Source organism: Octopus bimaculoides, chromosome 9 (genome assembly GCF_001194135.2).
Source record: "Octopus bimaculoides isolate UCB-OBI-ISO-001 chromosome 9, ASM119413v2, whole genome shotgun sequence".
Taxonomy (NCBI): domain Eukaryota; kingdom Metazoa; phylum Mollusca; class Cephalopoda; order Octopoda; family Octopodidae; genus Octopus; species Octopus bimaculoides.
The window spans coordinates 32,261,471-32,275,276 of NC_068989.1; the positions used below are offsets into that span (position 1 = coordinate 32,261,471).

The 13,806-nt window shown below is 33.7% G+C and overlaps 1 protein-coding gene across 1 annotated transcript in view; it reads left to right on the forward strand.

The window, feature by feature from the left end:
• The window catches only part of LOC106871994 (eukaryotic translation initiation factor 5B), a 123,670-nt gene that overhangs the window by 39,522 nt on the left and 70,342 nt on the right, over window positions 1-13,806 (forward strand). Inside the window, exons 4-8 of the mRNA XM_052970563.1 lie at window positions 2,000-2,458; window positions 2,937-3,024; window positions 7,995-8,125; window positions 10,991-11,107; window positions 12,711-12,861. Of these exons, the coding sequence (XP_052826523.1) occupies window positions 2,000-2,458; window positions 2,937-3,024; window positions 7,995-8,125; window positions 10,991-11,107; window positions 12,711-12,861 (946 nt within the window). The remainder of the gene's footprint in view (window positions 1-1,999; window positions 2,459-2,936; window positions 3,025-7,994; window positions 8,126-10,990; window positions 11,108-12,710; window positions 12,862-13,806) is intronic.

Sequence of the window (13,806 nt, forward strand, 5' to 3'; positions counted from 1 at the left end):
ATATATATATATATATATATATATATATATATATATATATATATACACACACACGAACACACGTATAGTTTACTGTTCTGTTATAGGTAAGATCAACAAAAAGGACACCATCTAGTGAGAGATAAGCATCACTTAATGTACACTATGTTTAAATGAGAGCTATTAATAGTTTCATGCTTAACTGCCCTATTAATCATGTGCACTGAGCCTGAATGAATGCTTGGAGACACAAGGTGTGTTATATAAATCTGCTGAATTACTGTGTCTCCATGGCATGAAACTATTTGTAGCTCTTATTTTATCATTGTGTACATTAAATGATACACACATTCACATAAAGTGTGAAAGTGGACATTAGCGATCTCAGATGTGATGAGCAAGAGAGTAGACTATGTATGTATGGTCATGTGATGTGGTTGCAGGTGACTGCTAAATGTTGATGGAACTTTTTGAAAGAGAGACTTGGGTAGATGAGGGGACGAACTGCTGACTGATCTCAAAATTTTGATCTTCACAGATATGACAAAGGACCAAAATGCATGGTAATATGCTTGCTTGAGAAGTTAGAGGTCCTGTCAAGCCTTTTCCCACAACTCATTCTCTAACACTCATCCCTCCATCAATCTTCTAACTGTTGTATTACTCCCTCAGTAGTAATGATACCACTTATCCCTTTATACTTCACATTGTATCCCTTATTATTGTCCCTTCACATTGTATCCCTATTATTGTCCCTTATCTCCTCTTCCCTGACCCACTCCTATTTCATTCATTTCCCTTCCCTGAAGTTTACATTTACTCTGTCAAAGCTCCCAGTACATTATGTAAATTGGTTGGCATTAGGAAGGGCATCCAGCTGTAGAAACAATGTCAAAGCAGACATTGGAGCTTAAACAGCCCTCTGGCTTGTTTTTTCCTGTCAAACTGCCTAACCCATGCCAGCATGGATGACAGACATTAAATATTGCAGCTATTCTCTCACACATCATCATATCATCATCATTTTTATGTCTGTTTTTTCATGCTTCCATGGGGTAGATGAGTCCTTTCCAGTGCACCATCCAGCCACTTAGTGTATTCTTTTGTGAAGTTCGTTTTCCTGAGATTAACATTCACAACTTTTATGCAGTCTTCTTTGGTCTTTTATTGGATCCTTTCATATTAAGCTCTTGGCACTTCTACACCCACCTGTCATCTTTCATACATATTACATGTCCATACCAGTATAATTGTTCAAGTTGATTTATGAAGACCTTATTGATAAAAAATGTTTAAATTAATTTTGATAAGTATTATAACTGATGCTGCTGCCACTTCTGCTAACTTTGTCTTTAATTTCTTAATCATTTTCGTCATCATTGTTGTTTTTACATCCATTTTATTCCATGCTAGTATGGATCTTGTAAGACTTATTGAGGCCTTACTGTCACAACCCATACCAGGTTTTCAAACAAGGTAATGTATTTTACATGCTAATTCTTTCAAGCATGTATTGTTTCCAGAAGACAAATATAACATTACCACCATCCAGATGTTGGTAAAAAAAAAATGTGCATTATGTATTTAAACATGTACATGTGTGTGTGTGTGTGCGCACACACACACACACACACACACACACACACACACACACAGTACAGACTTCTGTACTGTTCTCATCTACGAATTTCACTCACAAAGCATTGATCAGCCCAAAGCCTTAGTACAGTATTGTGTGATGGAACCTAAAATGACATGATTATAAAGTGTTGTTGCCACATACCCATGCTTTAATGTTCTTGCATTCCAAAAGTAATGATAATTCTAAGTTGTTAGTTTCATTTTAATCTGCTTGCCTTCATAAAGCTAGTTATTTGTAATTTATAACATTTCCTCTTAATAGATTGTGTTTTTTTTTAGAGCAATTAAATAAACTTTTTCTGTTATAAATAAATGTCTATTATAATCTTTCTTTACTAATTCTTATTTTATTCCTTTTGCTTGGAAATACTGTTTTTAGAACAGTGACAGAAAGGATTCGGATGATGAAACAAATGATATTGTTCTTGAAACTGTTACACAAAGTAAACAATCTAAAAAAGTAAAAGACAAAAAGAAGAAAAAAGGCAAATTAGAACAGGAGTATGATGATATTGATGCTATTTTAGCTGATATTGAAAAAGTATCTGAAAAAAAACAACCAAAAAGCAAAAAAGACAAAAAAAAATCTTCTGCTAGTACAGAAGCAAATGTTTCAGAAGTGAAAAAGAGCGAAGAAGTGAAAAAGAGCGAAGAAGTGAAAAAGAGCGAAGAAGTGAAAAAGAGCGAAGAAGTGAAAAAGAGCGAAGAAGTGAAAAAGAATGAAGAAGTGAAAAAGAACGAAGAAGTGAAAGATGAAGTCAATGAAGATTTAAAACTAAAAGCTGCTGCTCAGAAAAAGAAAGAGAAAAAGGAACGTGAAAAATTGAAAAAACAACAGGTATCTTTTCAGATTATTTTATTTCAAAATATAGAAATTGTGTGTTAATATTTGTAGAAATACTTTTATATTTCTATTTGATTATTTATATTTAAAGTGTTCTTAAAATATTTATTGGATATATTGAACCCAAAGATAACAAATTTTATTATAGATCTTTGAGGCTGAATGCTAACATAGTGTTTTGTACAACATGTCAAGAAAAAAAAAATTTGATCTTGGACTTGGAGGAATTCAACTTGTAGTGTTTCAAAAATTCCACATGGTTTTTGGAAGTTTCCAATATACAGTCTCCAGTTTTGTTATAGATGGGTTTTTTAGTATTTTGTGTATGATGTTATCTGATTCAAAATTTTTAATTAAAGATGCATTTTAAAATTTTGGAAGGATGAAATTCGATTTTTAAAGAAAAATGTAACGTAATTTGAAGAATACTTTTATTATAATTTCATCAATTTGAAAATAAATTTATATTCAGGACAAACAAAAGGATTCAGATATGCAAGATAAAGAAAAGATAATTGAGACTCAGCCAAAAGTAGTTGAAACTCCTGCAGAACATCATGGTAAGTTTGCAGTTATAATGTTAACTTTTTCTTTTTTCCTAACCAGTTAAAAAAAATGTTCTCTAATGTTTTGCAAATTTTTAAAACTTATTTGAGATGTCAATTATAATTTGAGAAACTAGATATGATGCAACACATGTAATACCTTTTTTTTGTGCCCCCTTCAAATTTGGGATAAACATTTCTTACAGATGTTTAAATAAATTCTTTATTTGGTAAATAAATAGAAGTAGCCTGCATACTTCACACACTTGCCTGATTCAATAGAGTTTCAGCAGTTGCTTCTTAAACTATCTATAATTTGTTCTTTGCTTACTATGACTTGTGACTGACTATTTAATTTCATGTTTGTTGATTGAAGCTCTAAAACTATATCAGCATAAGTTCCTTTCTCAAAATATTGGTGTTACCTTTTTTCATTTCTTATGAATTCTAATACAACAAATCTTGTTCTTTGGTGGACATAAAGTTATGGTTTGGTTACCAGTTTTAACTCCTAAATATATTCTTTGATAACAAATATTACTAGTTTACATCTTTAATACTCTATATTTTTTGTGTGAAAGTAGCTATTTTCTTGTTATCTAAAATGTAGAGAATATTTAAATCCAGGAGTGCTTTTGGGTAAAGGTTACCAAAGTGCTGGCAACTGCCAGGATCTAACTAATCATTTCATGAGATAAACACTATCCAACAATGTTACAGCCCAGTTTTTTGTTGTCTCCCGCCCCCCCTTTTTCTACATGGTTCTGCCCTTTTTAAAAACTATGAGCTTCACTAATTGTGACTCTGAATTTAAAGGATTTTTTAGGTGAGTTGTAGGAAAAGTGAGGAATTGATTCCAGGAAAAGAGTACAGCAAAAATTTTAAAAGTATTTTTTTTTTCCAAATTTCTCAGAAGAAATTGGACCTGGTTATAGTGAACGGAATTTTGTACATGATGAAAACTGTTTTTGTTTATTACAATTTAAGTGCTACATGGTGGAAACAGAAAACGAATTGAGGGTGCCTTTGTACCTAGATGAAATTCAAGTATTTTTACTATAAATAGGCATTAGGAAGCTTTATAATTTAATTAAATTGTGCAATTTTCTTTTATTAAAGTCCTGAGTTGAACCAGGCTTTAACCCTTTCGTTACCAACCCGGCTGAAACCGGCTCTGGGTACAAATGCCTTGCTTTCATAAGCTTTGAATTAAAATCTTCCACCAAACCTTAGTCACAAGTTATGTTTCTAACACTAGCTGAATGATAATTAAGTTATTTTACTAAATTCTTTGTTATATTTAAAGTAATTGAAAGAAACACAGAGCATCTCACAATAAATACAATGACGAAAGGGTTAATAGTCAATTTGACTTGATGGAAATTGTTGAAATTCCTTGAATGGATTGTACCTATAATTCAAATGTCCAGCCTTGTCACATATTGTGTCATGCTCATTTGGCCTATGAATTGTGTTAGGGATGTATGTATGTATTAGCAACTTAATTCAATGATTAGGTACTTCAGTTGATCAAACAGATGGTGAAAACTTAGGAAGGATTTATCAAAAATTAATTTCATTTCACAAAATACATTATTTTAAAATTTACGTTTTTCTGAATTTTATGATCTGTTTACTAGATGAATGACAAATTCTGCCTAAATGTTGGAATAAAATACGTATTTAAAAAATGGGAAAGTAATGCATAGAAGTAACTTTGAAGTAGTGTAGTTTCTTTATTTCTGTATTTTTGTTACACTTTTAAATAAGATTTCAATGAGGGAGATCTAATTCTATAAACCTCATCATTGGTGCTGTAGGAGAATGAGGCAAAAGTGGTCAAATTAATGAGGGAATAATGACTGATTTCATCTCATCTGCGTTATTTGCAAAAGCAATTTAGTGTAGTTAATCTTTCTTAAAAGGTTTAAATGAATGAAAGCTAATTGTAAAGTCTGCTTCGTGTTGGTCCCATATAAAAAAAAACTTGGTTGAATTGGAAAGGGAGTAAGGCCTAAATTCATTTTCAATTTATCATGTTTCTATTATTTTACAAAAATAGTTTAGCAGTCTTGTTTCTATTATTTTACAAAAGTAGTTTAGTGGTCTTTCTGGAACAATCTTAAATCAGTAATTTAATACTAAAAACTGCATAACAGATGGTACAGTAGAGACAAAAAAGGCGTCGAATTTGTGGGGTGATAACTGGAACACTAAACTATAGTTATGCCTGTGTGTGTGTGTGTGCGCACGCGCATATGCACATGCACACATAGTAGAAGGCAAGCAAAGTAGTGATGATCTGTATTGACAAATTGCCAGGACTGAGAATAAACTGTTGAAAAGTGGAAGAAATAGGCAGACATGTTGAATATACTACTGCCACCCCCCAATTTTTCTTTAAATTCTTTGTTTATGACAATGGCAATTAAGATTTTGTCTGCTAACAGCTTTTCAAAATTACGAATACCTCCATCCTGCATTCCCAAGTTTTTTGTTACTTTTTTTTTTAATTCTATGTAATAAAAGATCATGATTCTGAAGGAAAAACGTTTATTTCAATATTTTAGTTTTGTTAAAATTCCCTGTTCCACATCTCAACTTTCTATAATACCCACCTCCTTCCCACATCAATCTCAATGTTTGTCAAACAGTAAACAAACATTGAGGTTGTTAAACAGCAGACAAAATAAGAATCAAACCTCAGAAAAATAATTTTGTGACACATCATCATCATTATCACACTCACCATTACTCCCTGCATACCAGCTAGCATTGTTTGACTACAACTGCTGCCAATGATCCTGTGTGTGCAACATGCCACTGGGCATTGCTCAAGGTTGTTTGACTGGGCCTTCACCATCCACAATAGTTGTTTATCTGCCATTATAGCATTAATTTTTGGTGAAGAACCTCTAAAATAAGTGGAGATCTTTAATATAAACTTCTTTTCTATGTATTTAACAGGCTGTAATGTTTACATTCTATGTATTTTGTTTTTATCTCCATGAGAATGATGAAAAATATTGTCCATTAGAAGCCAGTTAGTGAATCATTATCAGTGTCAATGTTTATCTGGAAAAAAATCAGAGATGTATAAAATGCAACTTGGTAAAAATCAAACATTAAAATTTCAGATAAGGGAACAATAAAAAGTTTAAGATAACTCTAAATTTCTTAAATCATGTCCACTAAAATAGTTGAGTTCAAATCCTAGAACTCCTCATTGCTGGATTCCTCACCAAGCTCTAAATCATTATGGGAGGAACTATCATCACTCTGTCTCCCATAACAAGTTGTCTTCAGTACCATCTATAGCATTAGTGATACCACATTTTTTTTTCAAGACATGACTTCACTCATTTACACACTTGAGATATTGATGAGTGTTTCATCCTTTCAATTGGTGTCATGTTATAATTCCCCTCAGTCATCCATTTACTCCATTGCCCTCTCATATTACTTTTAAAAGATTTATTGATGCTAACATCCTCTGGCTGCTAGCTGCGTGTTTAGCATTTTGATGTTTTCAACCCCTCAAGCACTAAACTAATCCCAATGAAAGCAGTTTTTTTGTTTTTGTTTATATGGCAAGAGTTAGATTACATTGAGCTCAGCTCCTACACTTATCTCTACAGAGATGATGCATCATACTAAAGAATTTGAAATAAGTTTTTTGCCCCTCAGATAGGTGTTCATGATGAAGAATCATAACTCTATCATTCCACCACTATTCCCCTCCCCGAAGTAAACATCTTTTGTGGTAAGAACATGCCCTATTATGATGTTACAATTCAAATTTATTTTAACATATTTCTATTTGTTTGTAAGTGTATATAATGTACTATGTATGTTTAGGAATGGCTATTTTTGTGCATAAAAGGTTATATTGCACCCCCCACCCCAATATCTATCAGCGAGCATTCTGAATTTATAACAAGATGAAAAGTAATAGGAAGGAAAAATATTGTCTTAAAGCAAGATTTTCAGGAACATATTTCCATAATACTGATTCTTCTCTTTCTCTCTTTATGGCATCCAGTTGCAGAAAATCTATCATTGAATTTCATATGACTGATGTAAGCATGGAAAATTAGATGCTAAATGTATCAGCCATGCCAGTGGCCAATAAAAAGTACCTTTCAAGCAGTGGGCCTCACAGAGGCAATGACATATGGCTGAAACCTTTGGCAATATGCTGTGCTTGAGAAGGAAGATCCATCAAGCCGAGTGAAATCGTAATCAAGGCAGATACTGGTGTCCTGCTGGTGGCATGTAAAAGCACCCATTACACTCTTGGAGTGGTTGGTGTTATGAAGGGCATCCAGCCATAAAAACCATGCCAAATCAGACTGAAATCTGGTGCAGCCTGTCAGCTTGCCAGCCCGTCAGCTTGCCAGCCCGTCAGTTTGCCAGCCCTGATCAAACTGTTCAACCCATGCTAGCATGAACAAATCATGATGACACAAGCCAAGTGGTAAAGTTGCAAGAATAAGAGATAAATGCCTAGTTGTGTTTGTTCTGGCTTTGTGTCCTCTAATCTTAAATTACATCAAGGTCAACATTGCCTGTCACCTTTTCAGGATTGATAAAATACCTGTTTAAATTTGTAGATTGGCCGAATTGTTAAAGCAGTGGGCAAAACAATTTGTAGTATTTGTTCCAGCTGCATAAGTGGCATGGAAAGTGAGGACCTGCTGCATTGGTAACTGCTGGTCTTGTGCAGTTATATGGTAAACCCTTACTGATGGAGGCCTTCTTAAATATATATTTGCACCTTATAAAAAAGGATGGACTCATTATTAAAGAATGTTTTTATATGCAACTGGAATCTATTCGTTATAGAATCACCATATATTTGCTTTTCAACAAGTTGTTTACGTTATGTATGATATTTAGATGACTCTTTCAGTCTAAATTTGTTTTTCTTGCATAATTTTATTTTTTTAAATATGATAATAAATTGGTTTTTTTTTTTAATGTAGTTGATACAAAGCCTGAAGATGATGATGAGACTTCTCGAGGAGGAAGTGCAGAACCTGAAACAAATAATAAGAAAAAGAAGAAGGTTAAAAAAGAAGAAGTTGTGGAAAAACCAAAAAAACCCAAAGGCCAGGTAAATTCTCTATAATTTATTTATATAATAAGTATTGATTCATATGTTAATTCATGCATTAAGATTACTGCTACCATTCTAATAACTGTTCATGAGATTTTGTAAATATTTGATGGATACTAGTTTGTTACCTCAGTTCTTTTGTGTTTAATCTCATTGGACATAATTGTCTTAATGGTTGTCTGCTGCCATTACTATACTTATGCTGAGAATGAGATTTTGAAATACAATTACTTGACTACAGTATCTCACCCCTCCCCATATATTAAAACCAAGATTTTAGCATGGGAACAGTTGAAATCATGCACTTCAATGACATCTCCTAGTTGTTAGACATGGGACATTTTTTTAAGTGTCTTCTGCAAATATCTGCTCAGCAATATTTAAATAAGTTAAATAACACAAACTTAGAAAAATAATCTAAAAAGTACATATAAGGTAAATGGGTTTATAGTTATCACTTGACAACCAGAATTCCTCATTAGAAGAAAAGATGTAATTCTTTGGAAATGTCTTATGACTATTCTCCAAGTCCAGTTGAACACATCTGTTACAGTATTAGACACATCAATTGCTATTCTTTTACCAGATCAAATTGGTGTGTGTGTCCGACAGTCTCAATTAGCACAGTTGTTTTAGCAATATGTCTCCTGCTTTTATCACTCTTCTGCTGAGGGCACCAGATTCTGCAATAAAACTGTTTATCTGCAGCATTATAGAGCTAAGAGAATTTTAGATAAGTGATAAATTACTCAAAAAGTATTTAACATCTCACTTGGATTTGATGAGAAAATTTATATTTTAAACTTACAGCAATTATTTAATATAGCAGCTTACTCAAATTTTTAAAATCTTTTTATCTTTGCTCACCCCATGTGGTAATAGACAAACTTTGCCAGCTTATGAGATCAGTATAGTTGATTTTATTTTTTATCATCTATAAGCTGGTGTTGTCAGAAAAATGTGTGAAAGTTCAAAAGAATTACAATTCTAGGAAGAAATGGTCATAGTATTTAGTGCAGAACTAGAAGGAGAATAGCTGGATTTGCTACAGTTTAGAAGCTGGCAGAGTGTAATGAACAAAGTAATCTTTAATTTTTTGTTACTAATGTTCTAGGTGTTCAGTTGAGGACAATGATATATTTCTTGCAGGTGTGATAGGCAGTTCTTTATTCATACTATTGAGTCATCACTTGGTGGTTTTGGAGTTATGGACTTACTGTGATGGAAGATGCCCTTGAAGATAGTTGCAATCATCCACTTACTGTATTTATGGCCTATAGGATGCACCCTAGCCGAGGCTTTACGTTTGTAAAATAAATTACCACTAAAATAATGTTTTAATTCCTCCACTTGTGTAACTGAGCCTACATTGAGTGCATTGGACGCAGGGGGATTTTTTAAGCCATTTTGGGGTAAAACAGGTACATCTTATAGGCCATCAAATACGATAATTGTCTTCAGTGGATTGGAAATTAAATACCTGAGTAGTGTGCAGTAGACAAATGTTCCACCAGAGCCTCCTCTGCGATTATGTATTTGGAAACAAATTAGTACAATCAAGCCAGATTTAGAATTGATATGTTCTTCATGTGTATGATATCTGTCATTGGAATCTTGACTGAGTTTTTGTGTTGCATTGCTGTGTTGGGTGTGGTTGGCTTTTGTTTATGACATTAGATTCACTGGTTGAAGCCAGCTCAACTAATCCTAGACAAAGACCAACACAAATTATGATTCACTGTATGCAAAGATGGTGGTCTCGACTTCTAAAGATGAGAAAAAGTTAAGGATGTTGAAAATTTCAGGAAAACTACTTTATGTAGAAGCATATCAAAATGGTAAACAGTTTGTCCTCTTTTCCAGCAGCATTAGCAGAAAGGCATGTAAAAACTAGGAAGAGCTGTATTCATTGAAGTCATCAAAGATTATGATAGCACTGAAATGATTTAGTTGTCTTCAAGCAGATTGAAAAATAGTCATGTAACTAATTGTGATTGAAGAAGACAATTAAGGAACACTGAGAAAGATATGTTTAATTCTTGGAGAAAATAGATTATATGTATGTGTGGACGCTACTTGAAGAATATGCTGTAAACTAAATTATGGAGAGAGAGATATATATATGGGTCATGGAGCTTTATCACAGTATGATCTTGCCCCCTGTTTATGTTGTTTGCAGTTTTGGGTGAGCTTCTTATATAGGCTGCCATTGTTATGGCTGGAGCAGTTCTCTCCTATTCTGGTTTCTGCTTGTTGGTTGCAAATTTTCATGTCTATCAGAAGCAAAAGCATTGAGATAGAAAAGTCAAAAACAAAGAGAAAAAGGAAAAAAAGAGAGTGTGGTTTAAACAGAGGAATATAGATTGAAAATGAGGTACAAATTTAGGAGACTTAAGTTCATGTGAGTTAAAGCCAAGTCACAACTATAAAAAGGGAAATTATTGTTGAAATCAAGATACATTAAAGGTATCTAGTTAGAAAAGGAATAGAAAATACTTTAGAGCATGTAAATTAAAGGAACCATAGTTTTAAAATTCATTAAGAATATTATTAATAAATTCTACATGTTTTAGTCAGGGTTAATGATTTATTTCAAAGTGCTTTACCAGTATTCTTGAAGTGCCATTAAGTCTTAAATTTTCTAGTATTTTCTAAGATTTAAAAAAAAAATTTTTATTTGTTATAAAACTTACTGTCTTTTGTGAAGTTATGACAGTAAATACTATCTGAAATTCTTATCCAGTACTATTTCCCCTTGAAAATTCTTTTACAGTTATTGATGTAAATCAAATAAAAAAAAAAACATTGGGAATACCTCATCGGGTTTGAAACAAGATTTTGAACTTTTTTTTTTTCTACCAGATTGCAAAAATAAAAGAAGCTTTGGAAAAAATGAAAGAAGAAGAAGAAAGGTTACGAAGAGAAGAAGAGGAAAAAGAAAGAATGCTTGCAGAAATACAAAGAAAGAAAGAAGAACAAGTATGTAAACAATTATTTTACATTTTTAACATATTCTTTTTATAAATGTGTAATAAAACTTATTTTAAAATATAGCACATTTTCATTGTTTCATTTTTTCCCTCAGTTAAAAGCATTTTTCTGTGAAGGGCCTTAAAGTTAACTTAGCAAAGACTGGAGTTCTAGTAAGCAAGAAAACAGACAGGAAATGTTGGTGTAGGCGAGAATTCCATTTGGTGTACCCAGTGCAAGCTAAGGCCACACTAGAGGTGCAGTGGAATAATAGGATGGTTATCAGAAAAGGTACTATTTGTATGTGGAAAATGCACTGGAGCCATAAAACTACAGATGTCCAGGAAATTGATTTTGTCAGATGGCTCAGAGGTAGTGGATAATTCCTGCTACCTAGGGAGCAGTGGAGGAGGATGCATGGAAAGTCTAAGAATAGGATGGAGAATATTCAGAGAATGGCAACCAAATGGCAGCCTCCATTGGCAACCAAAGGTCTCTCAGAGTGAAAGGAAGAGTGTATGATGCATGTATATGAATAATAAAGATGTGCAGAGGTCATATGAAGACTAAAGAGGAATGAAGCTAATATGTTCTGCTGGATGTACAACAGAGTGCATTGAGAGAAAAGTCAGCATAAGTAGAATTAAGATGCAGTTAGCAAGAGAGAAGACTATGTTGGTTTCGTCATGTGATGGATATGGAATTAGTTGCGTACAGAATTGCTGTTGATTTAAAGTGGATGGAACTCATGGAAGAGGGAGACCTAGGAAATGGAATAAAGTACTGAAGGCCAATCTCAAGACACTGAGCCTTACAGAGGAGATAACAAAGACCTGAGATAGCTGTCATCTTTCTGTACTGAAGAAGACCTGTCCACCACAACAGAATTGATACCAATGCTGGTGCCACATAAAAAGTAACCAGTACATTCTATAACGTAGTTAGCATTAGGAAGGGACCCAGCTATAGAATCTATGCCAAAACAGACAATGGAGCCTGGTGCGGTCCCTTGCTTTACCAGCCCCTGTCAAACTGTCCAACCCATGTCATCATGGAAAATGGATGTTAAATGATGATGATTACTTTTGAAAATTGGGTATGTGTTGTTGGTCTCAGTTCTCTTAGACCAGGCAAAGAAACCTTTTCCTATATATTTTTTAAGTCTATTATGTAACTATCATACTGTAACACTGGCAGTTTTTCAATGATTCATCTTTGTCATCATAGCACCCAATTCCAATTTCCAACGCACTTTCATTTAATACTTATTTTTATACTTCCTATTTAGTTAAGCCAGTAATTGGATATATTTGCATGTTTTTTTTTGAGCTTCAGCTTCCTGATAAGGCCATGTCAAGCCTTTTTCTAATAACTATCTGTGCAACTCATTTAGAGTGTTTTCATGTAACTGTAATATAAATAATGATGGGTATGAGTGATCTCAGACAGGATGACAATAAAAGAGTTCAGTTTGTTTACAATGTCGTGTATCTTGTTTTACTCACTAATTTAATTTGGTTGTTTTGCTTTTTACATTGTATAATTATATACATGCTTCAAATACAAATTGTATGCCTGCCATAGCCTATGTAAACTATTTTGTTATTTCTAGAAATTGATAGAAGAAGAAAGAAAAAGAAGGAAAAAACAAAAAGAGAAAGAAAAGAAAGAACAGTTGAAGGCTGAAGGAAAGTTGCTAACAGAAAAGCAGAAGCATGAACGCATGCGTGCACAACAAATGCTGGACGCTATGAGAAGCCAAGGTAATTTGAATAGATTTCAAATTAGATATATCACTTTATTCTTTCTTAATTCAATGGTTACTTATTAGTAAAAACATTAGCAAACCATTACATCTTTAATTAAAATTTTCCAAAATATAAGATTCAAATACATGTTAATATTTTGAAAAAGTTATATACTAGCATTTATTTTTGGATCAGCATTGTACTATAATTGATTTAGTATAATCGATTAGTTGCACAGAACCATCGTGTCTAAGGGCCCTAAGACACTTCTATAACAAACACTTTGGAATGTTATATGTTGGAAAATTTTAATTTAAGATGTATAATTCTACATTCTTTGTTATGTCTTTCTACGCACACTCACACTGCACTCTGCCTACTGTTCATTGGTTGGTACTAAACCCTTTCATTACCAAATTGCCCAAAACTGGCTGAAAAAATTTTGGTCAATATTACAATACTGCCCAAAACTGAAATGACCTATTGATATTTTTAATGAGAATTTCAACACAAATGTCGTTAGTACATCATCATCATCGTTTAACGTCCGCTTTCCATGCTTGCATGGGTTGGACGACTTGACTGAGGACTGGTGAAACCGGATGGCAACACCAGGCTCCAATCTAAATTTGGCAGAGTTTCTACAGCTGGATGCCCTTCCTAACGCCAACCACTCAGAGAGTGTAGTAGGTGCTTTTACGTGTCACCTGCACGAAGGCCAGTCAGGCGATACTGGCAACGGCCACGCTCGAAATGGTGTCTTTTATGTGCCACCCGCACAAGCCAGTCCAGGGGCACTGGCAACGATCTCGCTCGAAAATCCTACGGAAGCCAGTCAGGCGGTACTGGCAACGGCCACGCTCAAAATGGTGCATCTTATGTGCCACCCGCACAAGAGGGCACTGGCAACGATCTTACTTGGCTTGCCGGGTCTTCTCACGCACAGCACATTTCCAAAGG